Source organism: Aegilops tauschii, chromosome 4, assembly GCF_002575655.3.
Source record: "Aegilops tauschii subsp. strangulata cultivar AL8/78 chromosome 4, Aet v6.0, whole genome shotgun sequence".
Classification (NCBI taxonomy): domain Eukaryota; kingdom Viridiplantae; phylum Streptophyta; class Magnoliopsida; order Poales; family Poaceae; genus Aegilops; species Aegilops tauschii.
Window position 1 is genome coordinate 361,395,236 of NC_053038.3, and position 25,398 is coordinate 361,420,633.

At 42.5% G+C, this 25,398-nt stretch overlaps 1 protein-coding gene across 1 annotated transcript; it reads right to left on the reverse strand.

Annotated features, from left to right (window-relative positions):
• Positions 1–20,922: 20,922 nt before the first annotated feature.
• LOC141021887 (uncharacterized) lies at positions 20,923–21,489 on the reverse strand. The gene has a single exon (XM_073497741.1). The coding sequence runs from the start codon at positions 21,487–21,489 to the stop codon at positions 20,923–20,925; it is 567 nt and encodes a 188-aa protein (XP_073353842.1).
• Between the last annotated feature and the right edge of the window lie 3,909 nt (positions 21,490–25,398).

Genomic DNA, 25,398 nt, shown 5'->3' on the forward strand with positions numbered 1-25,398 from the left:
AGTATGAATTCTTTGAATACCCATGATGCTAATGATATGCAAAGCCACAAGCTTGGGGATGCTATGTTTGATGAAGATGATATGTTTAGTCCCCCAAGTTTTGATGTGCAAATTTATTATGATGAAAGCATCGCACCTATCTATGATGATTATTGTGATGACACGTATGCTATAAAGAATAAAGATAACCATGAAACTTGTCATCATGATTTTAATTTTCAATTGGATTATGCTTCACATGATAGTTATTTTGTTGAGTTTGCTCCCACTACTATTGATGAGAATAAATTTGCTTATGTGGAGAGTAGTAAAATTTCTATGCAAGTAGATCATGAAAAGAATGCTTTATGTGCTGGTTATATGGTTGAATTCATTCATGATGCTACTGAAAATTATTATGAGAGAGGATCATATGCTTCTACATATTGCAATAATATCAAGTTTCCTCTCTATGTGTTGAAAATCTCGAAGATTTGCTTGTTTTACCTTCCTATGCTAGTTGATTATTGTTCCCATAAATTGTTTGCTCACAAAATCCCTATGCATAGGAAGTGGGTTAGACTTAAGTTTGCTAGTCATATTCTTCATGATGCTCTCTTTATGTTTCAATTCCTATCTTTTATGTGAGCATCATTGAAATCATCATGCCTAGCTAGGGGCGTTAAAACTTTAGCGCTTGTTGGGAGGCAACCCAATTTTGTTTTTCTTTCTTTCTTTTTGGTTCTGTTTAGTAATAAATATTTGATCTAGCCTCTGGTTAGATGTGTTTTTATGTTTTAATTAGTGTTTGTGCCAAGTAAAACCTATAGGATCTTCTTGGATGATAGTTATTTGATCTTGCTGAAAAAATCAGAAACTTTCTGCTCACGAATACAATTGTTAAAAATCACCAGAAAGTGATAAAATACTGATTCCAGTTGAAGTAGATCAATAATCAAATTATCTAGGTCATCCTAGTTTGGCAGATTTTTCTGAGTTCCAGAAGTTTGCGTTTGATACATATTACTACAGACTGTTCTGTTTTTGACAGATTCTGTTTTCTATGTGTTGTTTGCTTTTTTTGATGAATCTATGAGTAGTATCGGAGGGTATGAACCATAGAGAAGTTGGAATACAGTATATATTACACCAATATGAATTTAGAATGAGTTCACAACAGTACCTAAGTGGTGATTTATTTTCTTATACTAACGGAGCTTACGAGTTTTCTGTTGAGTTTTGTGTTGTGAAGTTTTCAAGTTTTGGGTAAAGATTCGATGGACTATGGAATAAGGAGTGGTAAGAGCCTAAGCTTGGGTATTCCCAAGGCACCCCAAGGTAATATTCAAGGACAACCAAGAGCCTAAGCTTGGGGATGCCCCGGATGGCATCCCCTCTTTCGTCTTCGTTCATCGGTAACTTTACTTGGAGCTATATTTTTATTCACCACATGATATGTGTTTTGCTTGGAGCGTCATTTTATTTTGTTAGTATTTGCTTGATGTTATTTATAATAATGTTTTGCATCTCTATTTTCAATAAAAATGTCAAGGATAGCCTTTACCATGCTTATTTTGCAAGTATACATGTTGCTGTTTCAAAACAGGAAGTTTATCGCTGTTGCAAAAATTCCCTAAAAAAGCCAGAATATGATAAAATGTTGAAACTTTTTGCATATTGAGCTCTGATAAATTTTCTACAGTGTGGTAGAATTTCATAATGTTTGGAGTTAGGGAAGTACTGATACTCTTGCATTCTTTACAGACTGTACTGTTTTGGCAGATTGTTGTTATGTTTGCATTGTTTGCATATGTTTGCTTGTTTAATGATTCTATTTGAGGATAGGAGTATTGAATATGCAGAGGCATTTAGTATGCAATGTTGAATAATAATTTTAGTGATTTGTTACAGTAGAAAATGATAAGGTTTTTGCATTGGTTTATACTAACTTATCTCACGAGTTCTTGTTGAGTTTGGTGTGAATGAAGCTTTCGAGATTTAGGAAACCATGATATGAGAGGAGTTAAGGAGACACAAGATCTCAAGCTTGGGGATGCCCAAGGCACCCCAAGATAGTATTTCAAGAAGTCTCAAGCATCTAAGGTTGGGGATGCCCTGGTTGGCATCCCACCTTTCTTCTTCGACAACTATCGGTTAGTATCGGTTGATCCTAAGTTTTTGCTTCTTCACGTGATGTTTTCTATTCTTAGAATGTCATTTTATTTTGTTTTGCTTGCTGTTTGAATAAAAAACCAAGATCTGAAATTCTTAAATGAGAGAGAGTCTTCACATAGCTACATAATTATTTAACTATTCATTGATCTTCACTTATATCTTTTTGGAGTAGTTTGTCATTTACTCGTGTGCTTCACTTATATCCTATGAGTAAATAGTTGAATGATTTGAATATCATAAATCTGAAATTATATATTTTTCATATGCTTATCCCATGGGGAGTAATGACTTCACATATAAGAAGTAGAGGTGGTAAATTTATTGAAGGTTAGCAAACATTGTATTTGTCACTTGAACAATTCATGAAAGAATATTGAAGGAAGAGAGATTTCACATATTAATATACTATCTTGGACATCTTCTATGATTGTGAGCCCCATTAATTATTTTCAAACCTGAGCAAATTAGTTGAAGTTGGACAAGGAAGACAACATAATGAGTTATGCTTGGGTATATTTGTATAGAAGTTATATTGTTATGGATCCTCTAACATGTGGTGCTTGCTATTTAGAATCCTTTGCTAGCCAAAATATCTGTACTAAGTGGGAATACTGCTTGTGCATCCAAATTCCTTGAACCAAGTTTCTTCCATGAGTGTCCACCATATCTACCTATATGCGGTATTTACCTGCCGTTCCAAGTAAATTTGCATGTGCCAAACTCTAAACCTTCAAATAATAATTTGTTTCGTATGCCCGAATCGCTCTAGCGACTAGGGGCTGTCAGTATCTTCCATGCTAGGTGGGTTATTCTCACGATGAGTGGACTCCGCTCATCATTCACGAGAATATGGCTGGTAACTGGGATGCCCAGTCCTATGATCAAAATATCAAAAACAAATTTGCAAATAATTTAAACAAACTCCCCTAGGACTGTTGAAAGTTGGACGGCACCCGTTGTTTCGGATAAGCCGTGGAGTGTGAATGTTGGTGGAGGGGGAGTAAAAACTTTACCTTTCTGCGTGGGAACCGCCTATAATGTATCTAGTATGGAAGATATTGGGAACTCTTGGTTGTTATGTTGACAATGAAAGCATACCTCTCAAAATTATTTTCATCTCTGTTTTAGCTTCGAGCTCTGGCACCTCTGCAAATCCCTGCTTCCCTCTGCGAAGGGTCTATCTTTTACTTTTATGCAAGAGTCGGTAGTATTCCTTCTCATTCCAACCTACTCTTTAGTTGGCAAGCATCATGTGATGGAAATATCTAAGAATATATGGCCATTCAAATATATTTGATCATGAATTATTATTGTTGACAATTATCTATATGATAAATAAGTTGGGAGGCGAAACATTAAGCCCCTATCTTTCTCTGTGTTCGATGGATGCTATTTGTTCTAAAAATATGCTTTGAGTGGTAGCAATCATGGAAGAATATATGATAGTTGAGTATGTGGGATTTGCTAAATCAAAGCTCTTACATAGACCCTTCCTGAAAATAAGATGAATTGCAATGGTTTGATGACTGAGAACATAGTTTGTTAGTTTTCAAGAAAGTTTATGATCTATGCTTTAACATGTGAATAGCTTGTTACTTGATCATGAAAAGTTCTATGAGTTGAGATACTGTTATTGTTGGAAATATGCCCTAGAGGCAATAATAAATTGGTTATTATTATATTTCCTTGTTCATGATAATCGTTTATTATCCATGCTAGAATTGTATTGATAGGAAACTCAGATACATGTGTGGATACATAGACAACACCATGTCCCTAGTAAGCCTCTAGTTGACTAGCTCATTGATCAATAGATGGTTACAGTTTCCTGACCATGGACATTGGATGTCGTTGATAACGGGATCACATCATTAGGAGAATGATGTGATGGACAAGACCCAATCCTAAGCCTAGCACAAGATCATGTAGTTCGTTTGCTAAGAGCTTTTCTAATGTCAAGTATCATTTCCTTAGACCATGAGATTGTGCAACTCCCGGATACCGTAGGAATGCTTTGGGTGTACCAAACGTCACCACGTAACTGGGTGGCTATAAAGGTGCACTACAGGTATCTCCGAAAGTGTCTGTTGGGTTGGCACGAATCGAGACTGGGATTTGTCACTCCGTGTAAACGGAGAGGTATCTCTGGGCCCACTCGGTATGACATCATCATAATGTGCACAATGTGACCAAGGAGTTGATCACGGGATGATGTGTTATGGAACGAGTAAAGAGACTTGCCGGTAACGATATTGAACAAGGTATCGGGATACCGACGATCGAATCTCGGGCAAGTAACATACCGGTTGACAAAGGGAATTGAATACGGCATTGATTGAATCCTCGACATCGTGGTTCATCCGATGAGATCATCGAGGAGCATGTGGGAGCCAACATGGGTATCCAGATCCCGCTGTTGGTTATTGACCGGAGAGTCGTCTCGGTCATGTCTGCATGTCTCCCGAACCCGTAGGGTCTACACACTTAAGGTTCAGTGACGCTAGGGTTATAGAGATATTAGTATGCGGTAACCCGAAAGTTGTTCGGAGTCCCGGATGAGATCCCGGACATCACGAGGAGTTCCAGAATGGTCCGGAGGTAAAGATTTATATATGGGAAGTCTTATTTTGGTCGCCGGAAAAGTTTCGCACTTTATCGGTATTGTACCGGGAGTGCCCAAAGGGGTCCGGGGGTCCACCAAGGGGGTCTACCAGCCCCGGGGGGGCACATGGGCTGTAGGGGGTGCGCCTTGGCCTATATGGGCCAAGGGCACCAGCCCCAAGAGGCCCATGCGCCAAGAGATAAGGAAAAAGGGAGAGTCCTAAAGGGGGAAGGCACCTCTGAGGTGCCTTGGGGAGGAAGGACTCCTCCCTAGCCGCACCCTTCCTTGGAGGAAGGGCCAAGGCTGCCCCCCCTCTCCCTTGGCCCTATATATAGTGGGGGGAAGGGAGGGCAGCAATAAACAAGCCCTGGCGCCTCCTTCTCCCTCCCGTGACACCTCTTCCTCCCCGCTTGCGCTTGGCGAAGCTCTGCCGGGATCCCGCTACTTCCACCACCACGCCGTCGTGCTGCTGGATCTCCATCAACCTCTCCTCCCCCTTGCTGGATCAAGAAGGAGGAGACGTCGCTGCTCCGTACGTGTGTTGAACGCGGAGGTGCCGTCCGTTCGGCGCTAGGATCATCGGTGATTTGGATCACGACGAGTACGACTCGATCAACCCCGTTCTCTTGAACGCTTCCGCTCGCGATCTACAAGGGTATGTAGATGCACTCCCCTTCCCCTCGTTGCTAGATTACTCCATAGATTGATCTTGGTGATGCGTAGAAAATTTTGAATTTCTGCTACGTTCCCTAATAGTGGCATCATGAGCTAGGTCTATGCGTAGTTTCTATGCACGAGTAGAACACAAAGTAGTTGTGGGCGTAGATGTTGCCAATTCTTCTTGCCGCTACTAGTCTTATCTTGTTTCGGCGGCATTGTGGGATGAAGCGGCCCGGACCGACCTTACACGTACGCTTACGTGAGACAGGTTCCACCGACTGACATGCACTAGTTGCATAAGGTGGCTAGCGGGTGTCTGTCTCTCCCACTTTAGTCGGAACGGATTCGATGAAAAGGGTCCTTATGAAGGGTAAATAGAAATTGGCATATCACGTTGTGGTTTTACGTAGGTAAGAAACGTTCTTGCTAGAAACCTATACAAGCCACGTAAAAACTTGCAACAACAATTAGAGGACGTCTAACTTGTTTTTGCGGCATGTGCTATGTGATGTGATATGGCCAGAAGATGTGATGAATGATATATGTGATGTATGAGATTGATCATATTCTTGTAATAGCAATCACGACTTGCATGTCGATGAGTATGACAACCGGCAGGAGCCATAGGAGTTGTCTTTGTTTTTTGTATGACCTGCGTGTCATTGAATAACGCCATGTAAATTACTTTACTTTATTGCTAAGCGCGTTAGCCATAGAAGTAGAAGTAATCGTTGGCGTGACAACTTCATGAAGACACAATGATGGAGATCATGATGATGGAGATCATGGTGTCATGCCGGTGACAAAGATGATCATGGTGCCCCGAAGATGGAGATCAAAGGAGCAAAATGATATTGACCATATCATGTCACTATTTGATTGCATGTGATGTTTATCATGTTATGCATCTTATTTGCTTAGAACGACGGTAGTAAGTAAGATGATCCCTCACTAAAATTTCAAGAGACGTGTCCCCCCTAACTGTGCACCGTTGCGAAGGTTCGTTGTTTCGAAGCACCACGTGATGATCGGGTGTGATAGATTCTAACGTTCGAATACAACGGGTGTTGACGAGCCTAGCATGTACAGACATGGCCTCGGAACACATGCGAAACACTTAGGTTGACTTGACGAGCCTAGCATGTACAGACATGGCCTCGGAACACAAGAGACCGAAAGGTCGAACATGAGTCGTATAGTAGATACGATCAACATGGAGATGTTCACCGATGATGACTAGTCCGTCTCACGTGATGATCGGACACGGCCTAGTTTGACTCGGATCATGTATCACTTAGATGACTAGAGAGATGTCTATCTGAGTGCGAGTTCATAATCATATGAACTTCATTATCATGAACATAGTCAAAAAGGTCTTTGCAAATTATGTCATAGCTTACGCTTTAGTTCTACTGGTTAAGATATGTTCCTAGAGAAAATTTAGTTGAAAGTTGATAGTAGCAATTATGCGGGCTGGGTCCGTAAACTGAGTATTGTCCTCATTGCTGCACAGAAGGCTTATGTCCTTAATGCACCGCTCGGTGTGCTGAACCTCAGCGTCGTCTGTAGATGTTACGAAACATCTGACATACATGTTTTGATGACTACATGATAGTTCAGTGCGTAATGCTAACGGTTTAGAATTGTGGCACCAAAGACGTTTTTGAAACGTCGCAGAACATGTGAGATGTTCCAAAGGCTGAAATTGGGATTTCAGACTAATGCCCTCGTCAAGAGGTATGAGACCTCTGACAAGTTTCTTAAGCCTGCAGACTAAGGGAGAAAAGCTCAATCGTTGAGCGTGTGCTCAGATTGTCTAAGTGCCACAATCGCTAGAATCGAGTGGGAGTTAATCTTCCAGATGAGATAGTGATGGTTCTCCATAGTCACTGCCACCAAGCTAGTAGAGCTTCGTGATGAACTATAACATATCAGGGATAGATATGATGATCCTTGAGCTATTCGCGATGTTTGACACCGCGAAAGTAGAAATCAAGAAGGAGCATCAATTGTTGATGGTTAGTAAAACCACTAGTTTCTAGAAGGGCAAGGGAAAAAGGGATACTTCATGAAACAGCAAGTCATTTGCTGCTCTAGTGAAGAATCCCAAGGTTGAACCCAAACCCGAGACTAAGTGCTTCTGTAATGAGGGGAACGGTCACTGAAGCCGAACTACCCTAGATACTTGGTAGATGAGAAGGCAGACAAGGTTGACAGAAGTATATTGGATATACATTATATGAATGTGTGCTTTACTAGTACTCCGAGCAGCACCAGGGTATTAGATACCGGTTCGGTTGCTAAGTGTTAGTAACTCGAAATAAAAGCTGCGGAATAAATGGAGACTGGCTAAAAGTGAGATGACGATATGTGTTGGAAGTGTTTCCAAGGTTGATGTGATCAAGCATCACATGCTCCCTCTACCATCGAGATTTGGTGTTTGCATTGAGCATGATTGGATTATGTTTATCGCAATACGGTTATTCATTTAAGGAGAATAATGGTTACTCTGTTTATTTGAATAATATCTTCAATGGTCTTGCACCTAAAATGAATCTCGATCGTAGTGATACACATGTTCATGCCAAAAGTAATGATAGTACCACATACTTGTGGCACTGCTATTTGAGTCATATTGGGATAAAACGCATGAAGAAGCTCCATGTAGATGGATCTTTGGACTCACTCGTTTTTGAAAAGATTGAGACATGCAAACCATGTCTATTGGTATATATGCATGAAGAAACTCCATGCAGATGGATCGTTTGGACTCACTTGATTTTGAATCACTTGAGACATGCAAATCATACCACATGGGCAAGATGACTGTAAGGCCTCGTTTTCAGTAAGATGGAACAAGAGAGCAACTTATTGGAAGTAATACATTTTGATGTATGCAGTCCAATGAGTGCTGAGGCATGCAGTGGATATCGTTATGTTCTTACTTCACAGATGATTTGAGTAGATGCTGAGTGTATTTACTTGATGAAACACAAGTCTGAATTATTGAAAGGTTCAAGTAATTTCAGAGTGAAGTTGAAGATCGTCGTGACAAGAGGATAAAATGTCTGTGATATGATCATAGAGATGAGTATCTGAGTTACGAGTTTGGCACACAATTAAGACATTGTGGAAAGTGTTTCACAATTAATACCGCCTGGAACACCATAGTGTGATGGTGTGTCCGAACATCATAACTGCACCCTATTGGATATGGTGCATGCCATGATGTCTCTTATCGAATTACCACTATCGTTTATGGGTTAGGCATTAGAGACAACCGCATTCACTTTAAATAGGGCACCACGCAATTCCGTTGAGACGACACCGTTTAGAGAAACCTGGGTTGTCGTTTCTTAAAAGTTTGGGGCTGCAATGCTTATGTGAAAAAGTTTCAGGCTGATAAGCTCGAACCCAAAGCGGATAAATGCATCTTCATAGAAAACCCAAAACAGTTGGGTATACCTCCTATTTCACATCTGGAAGCAAAAGTAATTGCTTCTAGAAACGGGTCCTTTCTCGAGGAAAAGTTTCTCTCGAAAGAATTGAGTGGGAGGATGGTGGAGACTTGATAAGGTTATTGAACCATCACTTCAACTAGTGTGTAGCATGGCACAGGAAGTTGTTCCTGTGGCACCTACACGAATTGAAGTGGAAGCTTATGATGGTGATCATGAAACTTCGGATCAAGTCACTACCAAACCGCGTAGGACGACGAGGATGCGTAATACTTCAGAGTAGTACGTGATCCTGTCTTGGAAGTCATGTTGTTGGACAACGATGAACCTATGAGCTATGGAGAAGCGATGGTGGGCCCATATTCCGACAAATGGTTAGAAACCATGAAATCCGAGATAAATGGATCTTTGAGAAGAAGACGGATGTGGACGGTAATGTTACCGTCTATGAAGCTTGACTTGTGGCAAAGAGTATTTTCACAAGTTCAAGGAGTTGACTACGATGAGATTTTTTCATCCGTAGCGATGCTTAAGTTCGTCGGAATCATGTTAGCATTAGCTGCATTTATGAAATCTGGCAGATGGATGTCAAAACAAGTTTCCTTACCAGCTTTCGTAAGGAAAGGTTGTATGTGATACAATCAGAAAGGGTTTGTCCATCCTAAGGATGCTAAAAGGTATGCTAGCTCCAGCGATCCTTCCATGGATTAGAGCAAGCATCTCGGAGTCAGAATATACGCTTTGATGGAGTGATCAAAGTTTTTGGGTTTATACAAAGTTTGTTAGAAACTTGTATTTACAATAAAGTGAGTGGGAGCGCTACAACATTTCTGATAAGTATATGTGAATGACATATTGTTGATCCGAAATGATGTAAAATTTCTGGAAAGCATAAAGGGTTGTTTGAAAGGAGTTTTTTCAAAGGAAGACCTGGATAAAGCTGCTTACATATTGGGCATCAAGATCTATAGAGATAGATCAAGATGCCTGATGATACTTTCAAAGAACGCACACCTTGACATGATTTTGAAAGAGTTCAGAATAGATCAGCAAAGAAGGAGTTCTTGGCTGTGTTACAAGGTGTGAGTATTGAGTAAGACTCAAGACCTGACCACAGCAGAAGAGAGAGAAAGGACGAAGGTCGTCCCCTATGCTTTAGACGTAGGCTCTACAGTATGCTATGTTGTGTACCGCACATGAAGTGTGCCTTGCCATGAGTTGGTCAAGGGGTGCAATAGTGATCCGGGAATGGATCACATGACAGCGATCGAAATTATCCTTAGTATCCAGTGGACTAAGGATTTTCTCGATTATGGAGGTGAAAAGGAGTTCGTCGTAAAGGGTTACGTCGATGCGAACTTTGACACTAATCCGGATGACTCTGAGTAGTAAACCGGATTCGTATAGTAGAGCAATTATTTGAAATGGCTCCAAATAGCGCGTGGTAGCATCCACAAGATGACATAGATATTCGTAAAGCACACACGGATCTGAAAGGTTCAGACCCGTTGACTTAATAACCTCTCTCACAAGCATAACATGATCAAACCAGAACTCATTGAGTGTTAATCACATAGTGATGTGAACTAGATTGTTGACTCTAGTAAACTCTTTGGATGTTGGTCACATGGTGATGTGACCTATGAGTGTTAATCACATGGTGATGTGGACTAGATTATTGACTCTAGTGCAAGTGGCAGACTGTTGGAAATATGCCCTAGAGGCAATAATAAATTGGTTATTATTATATTTCCTTTTTCATGATAATCGTTTATTATCCATGCTAGAATTGTATTGATAGGAAACTCAGATACATGTGTGGATACATAGACAACACCATGTCCCTAGTAAGCCTCTAGTTGACTAGCTCGTTGATCAATAGATGGTTACAGTTTCCTGACCATGGACATTGGATGTCGTTGATAACGGGATCACATCATTAGGAGAATGATGTGATGGACAAGACCCAATCCTAAGCCTAGCACAAGATCATGTAGTTCGTTTGCTAAGAGCTTTTCTAATGTCAAGTATCATTTCCTTAGACCATGAGATTGTGCAACTCCCGGATACCGTAGGAATGCTTTGGGTGTACCAAACGTCACAACGTAACTGGGTGGCTATAAAGGTGCACTACAGGTATCTCCGAAAGTGTCTGTTGGGTTGGCACGAATCGAGACTGGGATTTGTCACTCCGTGTAAACGGAGAGGTATCTCTGGGCCCACTCGGTATGACATCATCATAATGTGCACAATGTGACCAAGGAGTTGATCACGGGATGATGTGTTACGGAACGAGTAAAGAGACTTGCCGGTAACGAGATTGAACAAGGTATCGGGATACCGACGATCGAATCTCGGGCAAGTAACATACCGGTTGACAAAGGGAATTGAATACGGCATTGATTGAATCCTCGACATCGTGGTTCATCCGATGAGATCATCGAGGAGCATGTGGGAGCCAACATGGGTATCCAGATCCCGCTGTTGGTTATTGACCGGAGAGTCGTCTCGGTCATGTCTGCATGTCTCCCGAACCCGTAGGGTCTACACACTTAAGGTTCGGTGACGCTAGGGTTATAGAGATATTCGTATGCGGTAACCCGAAAGTTGTTCGGAGTCCCGGATGAGATCCCGGACGTCACGAGGAGTTCCGGAATGGTCCGGAGGTAAAGATTTATATATGGGAAGTCTTATTTTGGTCACCGGAAAAGTTTCGCACTTTATCGGTATTGTACCGGGAGTGCCGAAAGGGGTCCGGGGGTCCACCAGCCCCGGGGGGCCACATGGGCTGTAGGGGGTGCGCCTTGGCCTATATGGGCCAAGGGCACCAGCCCCAAGAGGCCCATGCGCCAAGAGATAAGGAAAAAGGGAGAGTCCTAAAGGGGGAAGGCACCTCCGAGGTGCCTTGGGGAGGAAGGACTCCTCCCTGGCCGCACCCTTCCTTGGAGGAAGGGCCAAGGCTGCGCCCCCCCTCTCCCTTGGCCCTATATATAGTGGGGGGAAGGGAGGGCAGCAATAAACAAGCCCTGGCGCCTCCCTCTCCCTCCCGTGACACCTCTTCCTCCCCGCTTGCGCTTGGCGAAGCCCTGTCGGGATCCCGCTATTTCCACCACCATGCCGTCGTGCTGCTGGATCTCCATCAACCTCTCCTCCCCCCTTGCTGGATCAAGAAGGAGGAGACGTCGCTGCTCCGTACGTGTGTTGAATGCGGAGGTGCCGTCCGTTCGGCGCTAGGATCATCGGTGATTTGGATCACGACGAGTACGACTCGATCAACCCCGTTCTCTTGAAGGCTTCCGCTCGCGATCTACAAGGGTATGTAGATGCACTCCCCTTCCCCTCGTTGCTAGATTACTCCATAGATTGATCTTGGTGATGCGTAGAAAATTTTGAATTTCTGCTACGTTCCCCAACAGTTATGACATATAATAATGCTAGAAAAGGTGATTGAAATTATCATTGATCAAACTTGTGCACCTGCTAGCATTCACACTTCATAAATTATTTCTTTTATCATGTACCTACTCGAGGACGAGCAGGAATTAAGCTTGGGGATGCTGATACATCTCCAACGTATCTATAATTCATGAAGTAATCATGCTATTATATTATCTGTTTTGGATGTTTAATGGGCAAACACTTTTATATTATTTTTGGGACTAACCTATTAACCCAGAGCCCAGTGCCAGTTTTTGTTTTTTCCCTTGTTTCAGTGTTTCGCAGAAAAGGAATATCAAACGGAGTCCAAACGGATGAAACCTTCAGGAGCGTGATTTTTGGAACGAACGTGATCCAGGAGACTTGGAGTTGAAGTCAAGGAAGCTTTGAGGTGGCCACGAGGTAGGGAGGCGCGCCTGCCCCCCTGGGCGCGCCCCCACCCTTGTGGGCCCCTCATGGCTCCCCTTACCGACTTCTTTCGCCTATATATATCCATATACCCTAAAAACATCGGGGAACAAAATAGATCGGGAGTTCTGCCGCCACAAGCCTCTGTAGCCACCAAAAACCAATCGGGACCCTGTTCCGGCACCCTGCCGGAGGGGGGTTCCCTCACCGGTGGCCATCTTCATCATCCCGGTGCTCTCCATGACGAGGAGGGAGTAGTTCACCCTCGGGGCTGAGGGTATGTACCAGTAGCTATGTGTTTGATCTCTCTCTCTCTCTCTCGTGTTCTTGAGGTGATACGATCTTGATGTATCGCGATCTTTGCTATTATAGTTGGATCTTATGATGTTTCTCCCCCTCTACTCTCTTGTAATGGATTGAGTTTTCCCTTTGAAGTTATCTTATCGGATTGAGTCTTTAAGGATTTGAGAACACTTAATGTATGTCTTGCATGTGCTTATCTGTGGTGACAATGGGATATCACGTGATCTACTTGATGTATGTTTTGGTGATCAACTTGCGGGTTCCGTGACCTCGTGAACTTATGCATAGGGGTTGGCACGCATTTTCGTCTTGACTCTCCGTTAGAAACTTTGGGGCACTCTTTGAAGTACTTTGTGTTGGTTGAATAGATGAATCCGAGTTTGTGTGATGCATATCATATAATCATACCCACGGATACTTGAGGTGACATTGGAGTTTCTAGGTGAATTAGGGTTTTGGTTGATTTGTGTCTTAAGGTGTTATTCTAGTACTAACTCTATGATAGATCGATCTGAAAGAATAACTTTGAGGTGGTTTCGTACCCTACAATAATCTCTTCGTTTGTTCTCCGCTATTAGTGACTTTGGAGTGACTCTTTGTTGCATGTTGAGGGATAGTTATCTGACCCAATTATGTTATTATTGTTGAGAGAACTTGCACTAGTGAAAGTATGAACCCTAGGCCTTGTTTCCTAGCATTGCAATACCATTTGTGCTCACTTTTATCATTAGTTACCTTGCTGTTTTTATATTTTCAGATTATAAAAACCTATATCTACCATCCATATTGCACTTGTATCACCATCTCTTCGCCGAACTAGTGCACCTATACAATTTACCATTGTATTGGGTGTGCTGGGGACACAAGAGACTCTTTGTTATTTGGTTGCAGGGTTGTTTGAGAGAGACCATCTTCATCCTAAGCCTCCCACGGATTGATAAACCTTAGGTCATCCACTTGAGGGAAATTTGCTACTGTCCTACAAACCTCTACACTTGGAGGCCCAACAACGTCTACAAGAAGAAGGTTGTGTAGTAGACATCACAACCCACCAGGGCGCGCCAGGAGGCCCAGGCGCGCCCTGGTGGGTTGTGCCCACCTCGGGTGCCCCCGGACCGCCTCTTTGCTCTATAAATACCCCAAAAATCCACAAACCCTAGGGGACTCGACGAAATATTAATCCAGCCGCCGCAGAGTCCAGAACCACCAGATCCAATCTGGACACCATCACGGAGGGGTTCACCACTTCCATTGGTGCCTCTCCAATGATGCGTGCGTAGTTCTTTGTAGACCTTCGGGTCCATAGTTAGTAGCTAGATGGCTTTCTCTCTCTTTCTCTCGCTGAATTCTCAATACAATGGTCTCTTGGAGATCCATATGATGTAACTCTTTTTGCGGTGTGTTTGTTGGGATCTGATGAACTTCGAGTTTATGATCAGTTATATCTTTTTATATCCATGAATGTTATTTGAGTTTCTTTGATCTCTTATATGCATGATCTCTTATAGCCTCGTATTTATTCTTTGATATTTGGGTTTTGTTTGGCCAACTTGATCTATTTATCTTGCAATGGGAAGAGGTGCCCGGTAGTGCGTTCGATCTTACGGTGCTTGTTCCCAGTGACAGAAAGGGAACCAACATGTATGTATCGTTGCTACTAATGATAAAAAGACGAGATCTATATCTACCGCCATATAGATAAACGGATCTTGTCTATATCATGTCATCATTCTTATTGCATTACTCCGTTTTTCCATGAACTTAATACACTAGATGCATGATGGATAGCGGTCGATGTGTGGAGTAATAGTAGTAGATGCAGGCAGGAGTCGGTCTACTAATCTTGGACGTGATGCCTATGTAATGATCATTGCCTGGATATCGTCATGATTATTTGGAGTTCTATCAATTGCCCAACAGTAATTTGTTTACCCACCGTTTGCTATTTTTCTCGAGAGAAGCCACTAGTCAAACCTACGGCCCCCCGGGTCTTCTTTCTCATATATTTGGCTTGCGATTTATTTTTCCTTGCGTTTTTATTCAGATCTATTAAACTAAAAATACAAAAATATCTTGCTGCCCTTTATTTTATTTGCGATCTATTATTTCAATCTATTATCATTTTTCCCGTCTTCGTGCCTTCTGGCGCCGTTACCCGAAAGGGATTGACAACCCCTTTAACACGTCGGGTTGCGAGTGGCTGTTATTTGTGTGTAGGGGCTGTTTACGTTCTGTTGCTTGGTTCTCCTACTGGTTCGATACCTTGGTTTCATTAATGAGGGAAATACTTACCGTTGCTGTGCTACATCATCCTCTCCTCTTGGGGGAAACACCGATGTAGTCTTCGCAAACATCATCAAGGGAAACATTTCCTTTATTTACTTCTAGAAGGACTCGAAGTGAGACCAGAGAGAGAAGAGTTTTCCCGCAAACCATAGTAATTTCTGGCACCGTTGCCGGGGAGGATCTTCAACATAACCAGGTTCCTAATCACAAATCTCATCTCCTCGTAATTTACATTATTTGCCATTTGCCTCTCGTTTTCCTCACCCCCACTTCACAAAAATTTGCCGCTTTATTCGCCTCTCTTTTTCCGTTCGCCGTTTTCTTGCCGGATCTGTTTTTGAGTGCGATCTTGTTGTCTAGTCATCATGACTCAAGAGAACACAAAATTCTGTGATTTATCAAATACCAACAACAATGATTTTATTGGCACTCCGCTTGCTCCTCCCGCCACTAGTGAGGAGACTTGTGATATTAATACTGCTTTGCTGAATCTTGTTATGAAAGACCAATTTTCCGATATTCCTAATGAGGATGCCACATCACATCTTAATACCTTCGTGGAATTATGCGATATGCAAAAGAAAAAATATGTGGACAATGATGTGGTCAAAATGAAACTATTTCTGTTCTATTTGCGTGATTCTGCAAAATTTTGGTTCTCTTCATCGCCTCACAATAGTATCGATTCTTGGAACAAGTGCAAAGATGCTTTTATCACCAAGTATTTTCTGCCCGCAAAAATTATTTCCCTTAGAACCCAGATCATGAATTTCAAGCAACTTTGAACATGAACATGTTGCACAATCTTGGGAAAGGATGAAAATGATGCTAAGGAACTGCCCAACTCATGGGTTGGATCTTTGGATGATCATACAAAATTTTTGTGTGGGGTTGAACTTTTTTTCTCGTAATCTTTTAGATTCTGCCACGGGTGGAACTTTTATAGAAATTACTTTGGGTGAAGCCACCAAATTTCTTGATAATATCATGGCAAATTATTCACAATGGCATACCGAAAGAGCGCCTACTAGTAAAAAAGTTAATTCGGTTGAAGAAATTTCTTCTTTGAGTGATAAAGTTGATACTCTTATGAAATTGGTTGCTAGTAAAAGTGCTCCTATTGATTTTAATGATATTCCTTTGTCTACTTTGATTGAGCAAAATAGTGATGCCATTGATGTGAATTTTATCTCTCGCAATAATTTCAACAACAATGTTTATAGAGGTAATTTTAATCCTAGGCCTTTTCCTAGTAATTCCTCTAATAATTATGGTAATTCCTATGGAAATCAATCTTCAATAATAATAGGAATACCTCTGATATTGAGAATAATATTAAAGAATTTATCAACACGCAAAAAGTTTTCAACACTTCCATAGAAGAAAAGTTGAATAAGATTGATGATTTGTCTAGAAGTGTTGATAGAATTGCTCATGATGTGGAAAATCTCAAGATGAAATTTTTTGTGCCTAAAGTTGATGAATCAATTAAAGCTCTTTATGTTTCTATGGATGAAAGTAAGAAAAGAACTGCTATGCTTAGAGCTAAAAGAGAATTTTTAGAGAGAGCTTTTTCTAGTGATTATTCTTGCAAAAATGATGAAGATCTTAAAATGATTGGTGTTTCTTCTATTGATTCCTTGTTTAGTAAAATTAAGAATGATGAAAAAGGGACTGGAGAAGAGTCAACTTTAGGTAGAAGGCGTCCCAATACTTCGGAGGGTGAAAATCTTGTTGAGAAAATTGATGAAAGTGGGTTTGGAGAGGTCAAAACTTTAGATAGTGATGCACCCACTATTTTGGATTACAAAGACTTTAATTATGATAGTTGCTCTTTGATTGATTGTATTTCTTTGTTGCAATCCATGCTAAATTCACCCCATGCTTATGAACAAAACAAAGCTTTTACTAAACATATTGTTGATGCTATGATGAAAGCTTTGGAAGAAAAGTTGGAATTAGAAGTTTCAATTCCTAGAAAATTGTATGATGAGTGGGAACCTACTACCAAAGTCAAGATTAATAATTATGAATGTTTTTCTTTGTGTGACTTGGGTGCTAGTGTTTCTACAATTCCGAAATCTCTATGTGATGTGCTTGGTCTTACCAATCTTGAAGAATGTTCCTTGAATTTGCACTTGGCGGATTTTACTATTAAAAAGACTATGGGAAGAATTAATGATGTTATTATTCTTGCAAATAGGAATTATGTGCCCATAGATTTTATTGTTCTTGATATTGATTGCAATCCGTCTTGTCCAATTATTTTTGGTAGACCGTTTTACGCACTATCGGTGCCGTGATTGATATGAAAGAAGGCAATATTAAGTTCCAATTTCCTTTGAGGAAAGGTATGGAACACTTTCCTAGAACAAAAATCAGGCCACCTTATGAATCAATCATGAGGCATCTTATGGATCTCGAACCAAAGACGACAAAACTTAGATCCTTGCTTTATGCCTAGCTAAGGGCGTAAAACTATAGCGCTTGTTGGGAGGCAACCCAATGAATAAAATTTATTTTTGCTTTTTGCTTTATGTTCTTGTGTGTTTACACAATTATGCTACTGGTATGATTGTGTTTTTTGTGTTTTAATTAGTGTTTGTGCCAAGTAAAGCCTATAGGATCTTCTGGGATGATAGTTGTTTGATTTTGCTGAAAAAGACAGAAACTTTGCGCTCACGAAAATAATTTCCATAAATCACAGAAAAGAGCTTTTGCCCTGATTCTTTTTACAGAAGATTAATATACAAATTACCCTGGTCGTCCTATTTTGGTAGAATTTTTGGAGTTCCAGAAGTATTCGCCAAAGTTTTTTTTCTCGAATACGCACGAGTGTGCGTATTATATTATAAAGAAGGGGGGGCAGAGAGCCCAAATCCACCAATGATGTTACAAATTTAGTACATCATCCGAGCCAAGCTCCTACATCCGCGTGGAAACAAGAAAACCGTATGACTACTCGCCTAGCACCCACCTCAATAGTTCCGCAGCAACTTCCGCCCAGTCACCCTTAAGCAGGCCGGCTCTGAACCAAGCCATTCCCTCCTCCACGATCCTCATGATGAGCCCAGCTAATGAGGGAGAGGCTCCATCAAATACATGGCATTTCGATGCTTCTAGATTTCCCATAGGACCAAAGTGATGTTGACGCGTATGCTCTTCGGCTTATCTGCGCACCAAACAGCCAGAGTGTCGTGCCATGTAGGTGTCCATGCAGGCTTGCCTATTGTGGTGCATATAGTTCTCCAGAGTGTCTGAGTAAAGACGCAAGTTAGCACAATGTGATTCAAGGTTTCTTCTTCTTGGTCGAAGAAAGGGCAAGTATCATTGTGGGGCAGCCCTCGCCGAGCCAGCTGATCCGCTGTCCAACACCTATTCTTCATGGCAAGCCATAGGAAGAAGCGGTAGCGCAGCGGCGCTCTGGACTTCCACGTAAACTGCGACGTAGCTGACACCTCTCTGCCAGCGAACTTCGCTGCATAGGCAGACCGGGCAGAGTACCTGCCTCCGGGTTCCCAACACCAGGACACCACATCCTGCACGTCGTCCTGCAGTGTAACCTCCTGAACTCTCGGCCACAGGTTCAGGTACTGCCAAAGGGCCTGCGGGCCTAAATCTGGCTTGATATCGGATGCCCAGACTCCAGTAGTGATGGCCTCTTTAAGGGTTCTCGTTCTTCTTTTGAGCGGGGGGACTGCCGCATAAATCAGCGGTGCAAATTCTGCAATGCGATATCCATCCATCCAGCGATCTTCCCAGAAGAGAGTCAGGCCTCTGTCTCCTTCTGTTATCTTAGTTGCAGCATTGCAGAGTGCGGTCGAATCCTTGGGTACTTTGATGTCAAACTCGCTCCATGGTCTGTTTTGATCCACTCTCTGCAGCCAAGGCCATCTGGCTTGCAAAGCGACATTGAGCCAAGCCAGGTCAGGGATGCCTAGCCCGCCCGCCCACTTGGGCGTACAGACTGTAGTCCAGGCCACCGAGCAGTTTCCCCCATTAGCTTCCTTTTTGCCACACCACAAGAACCCACGTATAATCTTATTTATGGCATGAATTGTCTTCATTGGTAGTGCCAGCGCAAGCATCGCATGGATGGGAACCGAGCAGAGAACTGAAAGTATGAGGATGAGCCAGCCGCTCTTCGGCAAAGTAGCAGCTTTCCAGTTCGGCAGGTACTAAGAAATGCGTTCCACCATGCTGTGCAGCTGGGCAGCAGAAGGCTTTCTGAGGCAAAGCGGCATTCCCAGGTAGCGGCATGGGAAAGAGCCAAGCTCACAGCCTAGGGTGGCCGCGGCCAGAGCCTTCTCTTCATCGGAGCAACGTATTGGGATTGTCGTCGTCTTACTGAAGTTGACCTGCAGGCCGGATGCCATCACAAACAGGCGCAGTATGAGGGAGCAAGCATGGAGATCGATGCCCACTGGCTTGAGGAAGACGATTGTGTCATCTGTGAAAAAAGACACCCGCTGCTTGAGACCATGGCTGGCAAGTGGTGTCAAAACCTCCATCTCCGTGTCCAGCCGAAACAGATGGTGGAGCGGCTCCATCATAAGGATAAACAGCATGGGGGATAGGGGTCCGCCTTGTCGCAGGCCCTTGCAACTGAAGATTGGTGCCCCAGGCACTCCGTTGACCAAGATGCGAGTGGAGGAGGTAGCAAGGAGTCCCACGATCCAGCTCAGCCACCGACTGCCAAAACCCATTGTTTGAAGAACCTCGATCAGAAAAGACCACTATACCGTGTCGAACGCCTTCGAAATGTCCAGCTTTAGCAGGATTGCAGGTTGACGGAGCGCGTGAAGCCGTCTAGCGGTGCTCTGAACCATCATGAAGTTGTCGTGCAGCGCTCTCCCTTTGACAAACGCACTTTGATGAATGCCAACCAAGTGCGGCAGCTCTAGCGCAAGGCGCCACGCCAAAACTTTGTCAAAAATCTTCGCCAGTCCGTGCATGAGGCTCACGGGTCTAAAATCACGCAGCTCATCCGCGCCATCTTTCTTTGGTAGGAGCGTGACCAAGGCTTTGTTGATCGCTGCAAAACCTCTCAGATCTCCACGGTAGAATGAAGAGAAAGCCTTCATAATGTCTCCCTTGATGATGGACCAACAAGCTGCGTAGAATCTTCCAGTGAAGCCATCCGGGCCGGGGGTCTTGTCCAGGGCATGGAGTTAATGGTTCGGAGGATCTCCTCCTCCGAGAAGGGCTCTTCGAGCGTGCTCAAATCCTGAGTGGGCATACTGATGGCATCCAGGTGAAGACCGTGCTCGCGTGGCGAGGTCGTGCCCAGAAGTCTGTCATAGAAGCCGTCCACGGCATAAGCAATCTCCTCTTGCCCAAAAAGGACCTGGACATTGTGGCGCAAGGTCATGAGAGCATTCTTCCTCTGGCAATGTCGCGCGTGTTGATGAAAAAACCGAGTATTGGCGTCCCCATCCTTCAGATGCAATAGCCTCGACTTCTGCCTTGCGATTGTCCGCTCAAGGGAGGAGAGGCCAAGAAGTTTCCTTTTCAGCGTGCGTCTAAGGGCCAGCTCGCCCTCGCAAGGTGTCCGCGATTCCATGGCCACATCCAGCCTTAGGATGACCTCAAGTGCAATGGCAATTTGAAGCCTCACGTTCCCGATCCACTTGGAATCCACGTTTGCACACGGCGCGCGATGACTCTGAGCTTGTTATTGAGCACCGTAAAAGGGTTGCCATCCGACGGGCAGGACTGCCATGCCTCCTGAACCGTTTGCATGAAGCCAGGAGCTTTGGTCCAAAAGGACTCGAATTTGAATCTCTTCCCAAAGGAGAAGTCCGCATGGAGGTCCAAAAGCAGAGGACAATGGTCTGATACCGCCGATCTGAGCGTCGTGAGAAAGCAAGATGGGTATAGATCTTCCCAAGAATTCGTGGCAAAGATGTGATCAATCTTCTCCAAGGTAGCCCTAGCTCGCTCATTAGACCACGTGTACCTCCTTCCGTTGAGGTAGATCTCTTTGAGTTCCAATCTGTTCAAGCGCGAGCGAAAGCGCGAGATCATTCTCCAGTTGATCAAGGTGTTATTCTTATCCTCCGGGTTCACAAACAAGTTGAAATCCCCGACCAGGAGCCACGGCCCTGACTGTAACTCACGAACTTCAGCTAGCTCACACATGAACTCTATCTTATCCGCCTTGAGGTTAGGGCCATACATGCCCGTGATCCACCAAGAATCCGCTCTGAAGGGAGAGACGACCGCCGAGATTGTGTTTTTGGAGAGATGAGGATGGGAGAGAGTGACAACCAGGGGATCCCATGCTAGAAGGATCCCTCCACATGTGCCCGAGGCCGGCAAGTAGTAAAACTCCTTAAGTTTATTTCCCAAACATTGTGAGACGATGCTCAAAGTTATCACTTCCATCTTAGTCTCTTGGAGGCAGACCAGGCTCGGATCCACCGCTGCAATGGCCTGGTACACGGTACTACGCCTCGCAGGGCTGTTTAGTCCACGTACGTTCCACACAATCAACTTGAGCGGTTGTGAAGCCATGAGAAAAGCCCACGAAAGTCAGATTACTACAGACTATTTTGTTTTGACAGATTCTGTTTTCTTTGTGTTGTGTGCTTATTTTGATGGCTCTATGGTTTTCTTTGATGAGTTTTTGCCATAGAAAAGTTGGAATACAGTAGATATAATACAAAAACAAAATATGAATTGGTTTGATACAACACTTATAGTAGTGATTTATTTTTCTTACACTAACGGATCTCACGAAGGTTTTGTTGAGTTTTGTGTGATTGAAGTTTTCAAGTTTTGGGTTATCTTACGATGGATGAAGGAAGGATGTAAGATCCTAAGCTTGGGGATGCCCCGACATCCCAAGCTATTATCCAAGAATGAGCAACCAACTCAGCTTGGGGATGCCCCCTAGTGGCATCCCCGCTTTCTTCCAACAACTATCGGTATTTTACTCGAGGCTATATTTTTATTCGTCACATGATATGTGTTTTGCTTGGAGCGTCTTATATGATATGTGTCTTTGCTTGTTTTATTTTGTGTTTTAAGTCATCAATCCTTGCTGGACACACCTATTTGAGAGAGCCAAAATTATATCATGACCTGTTAGAATTGCTCTCTATGTCTCACTTAAATCTTTTATGAGCTAGGACTTGCTCTAGTGCTTCACTTATATCTTTTTGAGCACGGTGTGCTTAGTATTTTTGAAGAAACGCTCTCTTGATTCACTTAGATTTATTTGAGAGTTAGTAAAATTTCAAAGAAATTCTCTCTTGCTTCACTTAAATTATTTTGAGAGAAAGAAAATTTGTTATGCTCATGATCTTCACTTATATTTGTTTGAGCTTATGAAAAGCAACACATGAAAATTAGTCCCAAAGTGATAGATATCCAAGAATAAAGAAAAGAAAATGTCATGAAGATCATTGTACAAAATAAACTTGATTCTTAGTAATAGTTTTGAGATATGATGATGTGATATGTGAGTTATGTTGATGAGTAACTGTGCTCTAGTAAGAATATTGGTGTTAAGGTTTGTGATTCCCTATGCATGCACAAAAGTCAATAATCATGCAATGAAAATTATATCCTACTTGTGGTGCATTATTTGGTGTTAGTTATGCTTAATGCTTGCTTATGAGATTATTCGTTTCTTGGTTGGTCGCTTCTCAATCTTTTTGCTAGCCCTCATTTTGCACCAAGTATGATCTCTACTTGTGCATCCAAAATCCTTTAAACTAGTTTTGCCACATGAGTCCACTATATCTACCTATTTGCGGTATTCTTTTGCCGTTCTAAGCAAATTTGCATGTGTTATCTCTAATTTTCAAAATAAACTTCTCTTTTGTGTGTTTGTTTCGCTCGCGAAACGGTAATGGGTGGCTAATATTTTCCATGCTAGATGTGTTATTCTCACGATGAGTGTTTATTCACTTGTCATTGCATGAGAGTAAGGCAAATGTTTTAGGGATGCCCAGTCCCGAAATGCAAAAAAATATTTACTTTATGTTGTCAAATAATAAATTGCTTGAAAAGTGTTGGTATGAAGGGCACCCGTGGATACGGCTAGCCATGGAAAGTGAAAGAATGGTGGAAAAAGGAATAAACTTTATTTTCTGTTTGGGAACCGCCTATGGCATATCTAGCATGGAAAGTGTTTGTAGCTCTGAGTCGTTTTCGTTGGTGGGATGGATACACCTCCCAAAAATTTTTGATCTCTAATTTTTTTCGCTTTGAGCTCTGGCACCTCTACAAATCCCTACTTCCCTCTGTGAAGGGCCTTTCTTTTACCTTATGCAATTTTTATTTTTATTTGAATTTGAGTCTCCATCTTCTCTTATAAAAGCACCAACTAGGAGGCAATATGATCGTGCTCAAGTATTGGGTGTAGTTAATATTCGAGTGTGTTTCATGAATGGATCAATGTTTGAGCATGATGGGCTAGGGATAACTTATTTTAGCGTTGATATTTTGAAAAACATGGTTGCTTGTTGATATGCTTGAGTATCTAAATTATTATGTCAAAACTAGACTATTGCTTTGAATCACATAAAAGTCCAAATGTCTATGCTATAAAGAAGAGAATATGATATGACTTGATGAACAGCACTCCACATCAAAAATTCTGTTTTTATCACTTACCTACTCGAGGACGAGTAGGAGTTAAGCTTGGGGATGCTGATATGTCTCCAACGTATCTATAACTTTTTATTGTTCCATGCTGTTTTATTATCAATCTTGGATGTTTTATAATCATTTTATAGTCATTTTATATCATTTTTTGGTACTAACCTATTGACATAGTGCCAAGTGCCAGTTGTTGTTTTTTCCATGTTTTTTACATCATAGGAAATCAATATCAAACGGAGCCCAAATGCCACGAAACTCCACGATGATTTTTTATGGGCCAGAAGAAAGGCAATGGGCCCTGGTTGCACCTGCGGGGTGCCCCGAGGGGGGCACAACCCACCAGGACACGCCAGGAGGCCCAGGCGCGCCCCGGTGGGTTGTGCCCACCTCGGGTGCCCCCCGGACCGCCTCTTTGCTCTATAAATACCCCAAAAATCCACAAACCCTAGGGGAGTCGATGAAATATTCATCCAGCCACCGCAGAGTGCAGAACCACCAGATCCAATCTAGACACTATCACGGAGGGGTTCACCACTTCCATTGGTGCCTCTCCGATGATGCGTGAGTAGTTCTTTGTAGACCTTCGGGTCCGTAGTTAGTAGCTAGATGGCTTTGTCTCTCTCACTGAATTCTCAATACAATGGTCTCTTGGAGATCCATATGATGTAACTCTTTTTGCGGTGTGTTTGTTGGGATCTGATGAACTTCGAGCTTATGATCAGTTATATCTTTTTATATCCATTAAAGTTATTTGAGTTTCTTTGATCTCTTACACGCATGATCTCTTATAGACTCGTATTTCTTCTATGATATTTGGGTTTTGTTTGGCCAACTTGATCTATTTATCTTGCAATGGGAAGAGGTGCCCGGTAGTGGGTTCGATCTTACGGTGCTTGATCCCAGTGACAGAAAGGGAACCGACACGTATGTATCGTTGCTACTAAGGATAAAAAGACGAGATCTATATCTACCGCCATATAGATAAACGGATTTTTTCTACATCATGTCATCGTTCTTATTGCATTACTCCGTTTTTCCATGAACTTAATACACTAGATGCATGCTGGATAGCGGTCGATGTGTTGAGTAATAGTAGTAGATGCAGGCAGGAGTCGGTCTACTAATCTTGGACGTGATGCCTATGTAATGATCATTGCCTGGATATCGTCATGATTATTTGAAGTTCTATCAATTGCCCAACAGTAATTTGTTTACCCACCGTTTGCTATTTTTCTCGAGAGAAGCCACTAGTGAAACCTACGGCCCCCGGGTCTTCTTTCTCATATATTTGCCTTGTGATCTATTTTTCCTTTGCGTTTTTATTCAGATGTATTGAACTAAAAATACAAAAATATCTTGCTGCACTTTATTTTATTTGCGATCTATTATTTCAATCTATTATAATTTTTCCCGTCTTCGTGCCTTCTGGCGCCGTTACCCGAAAAGGATTGACAACCCATTTAACACCTCGGGTTG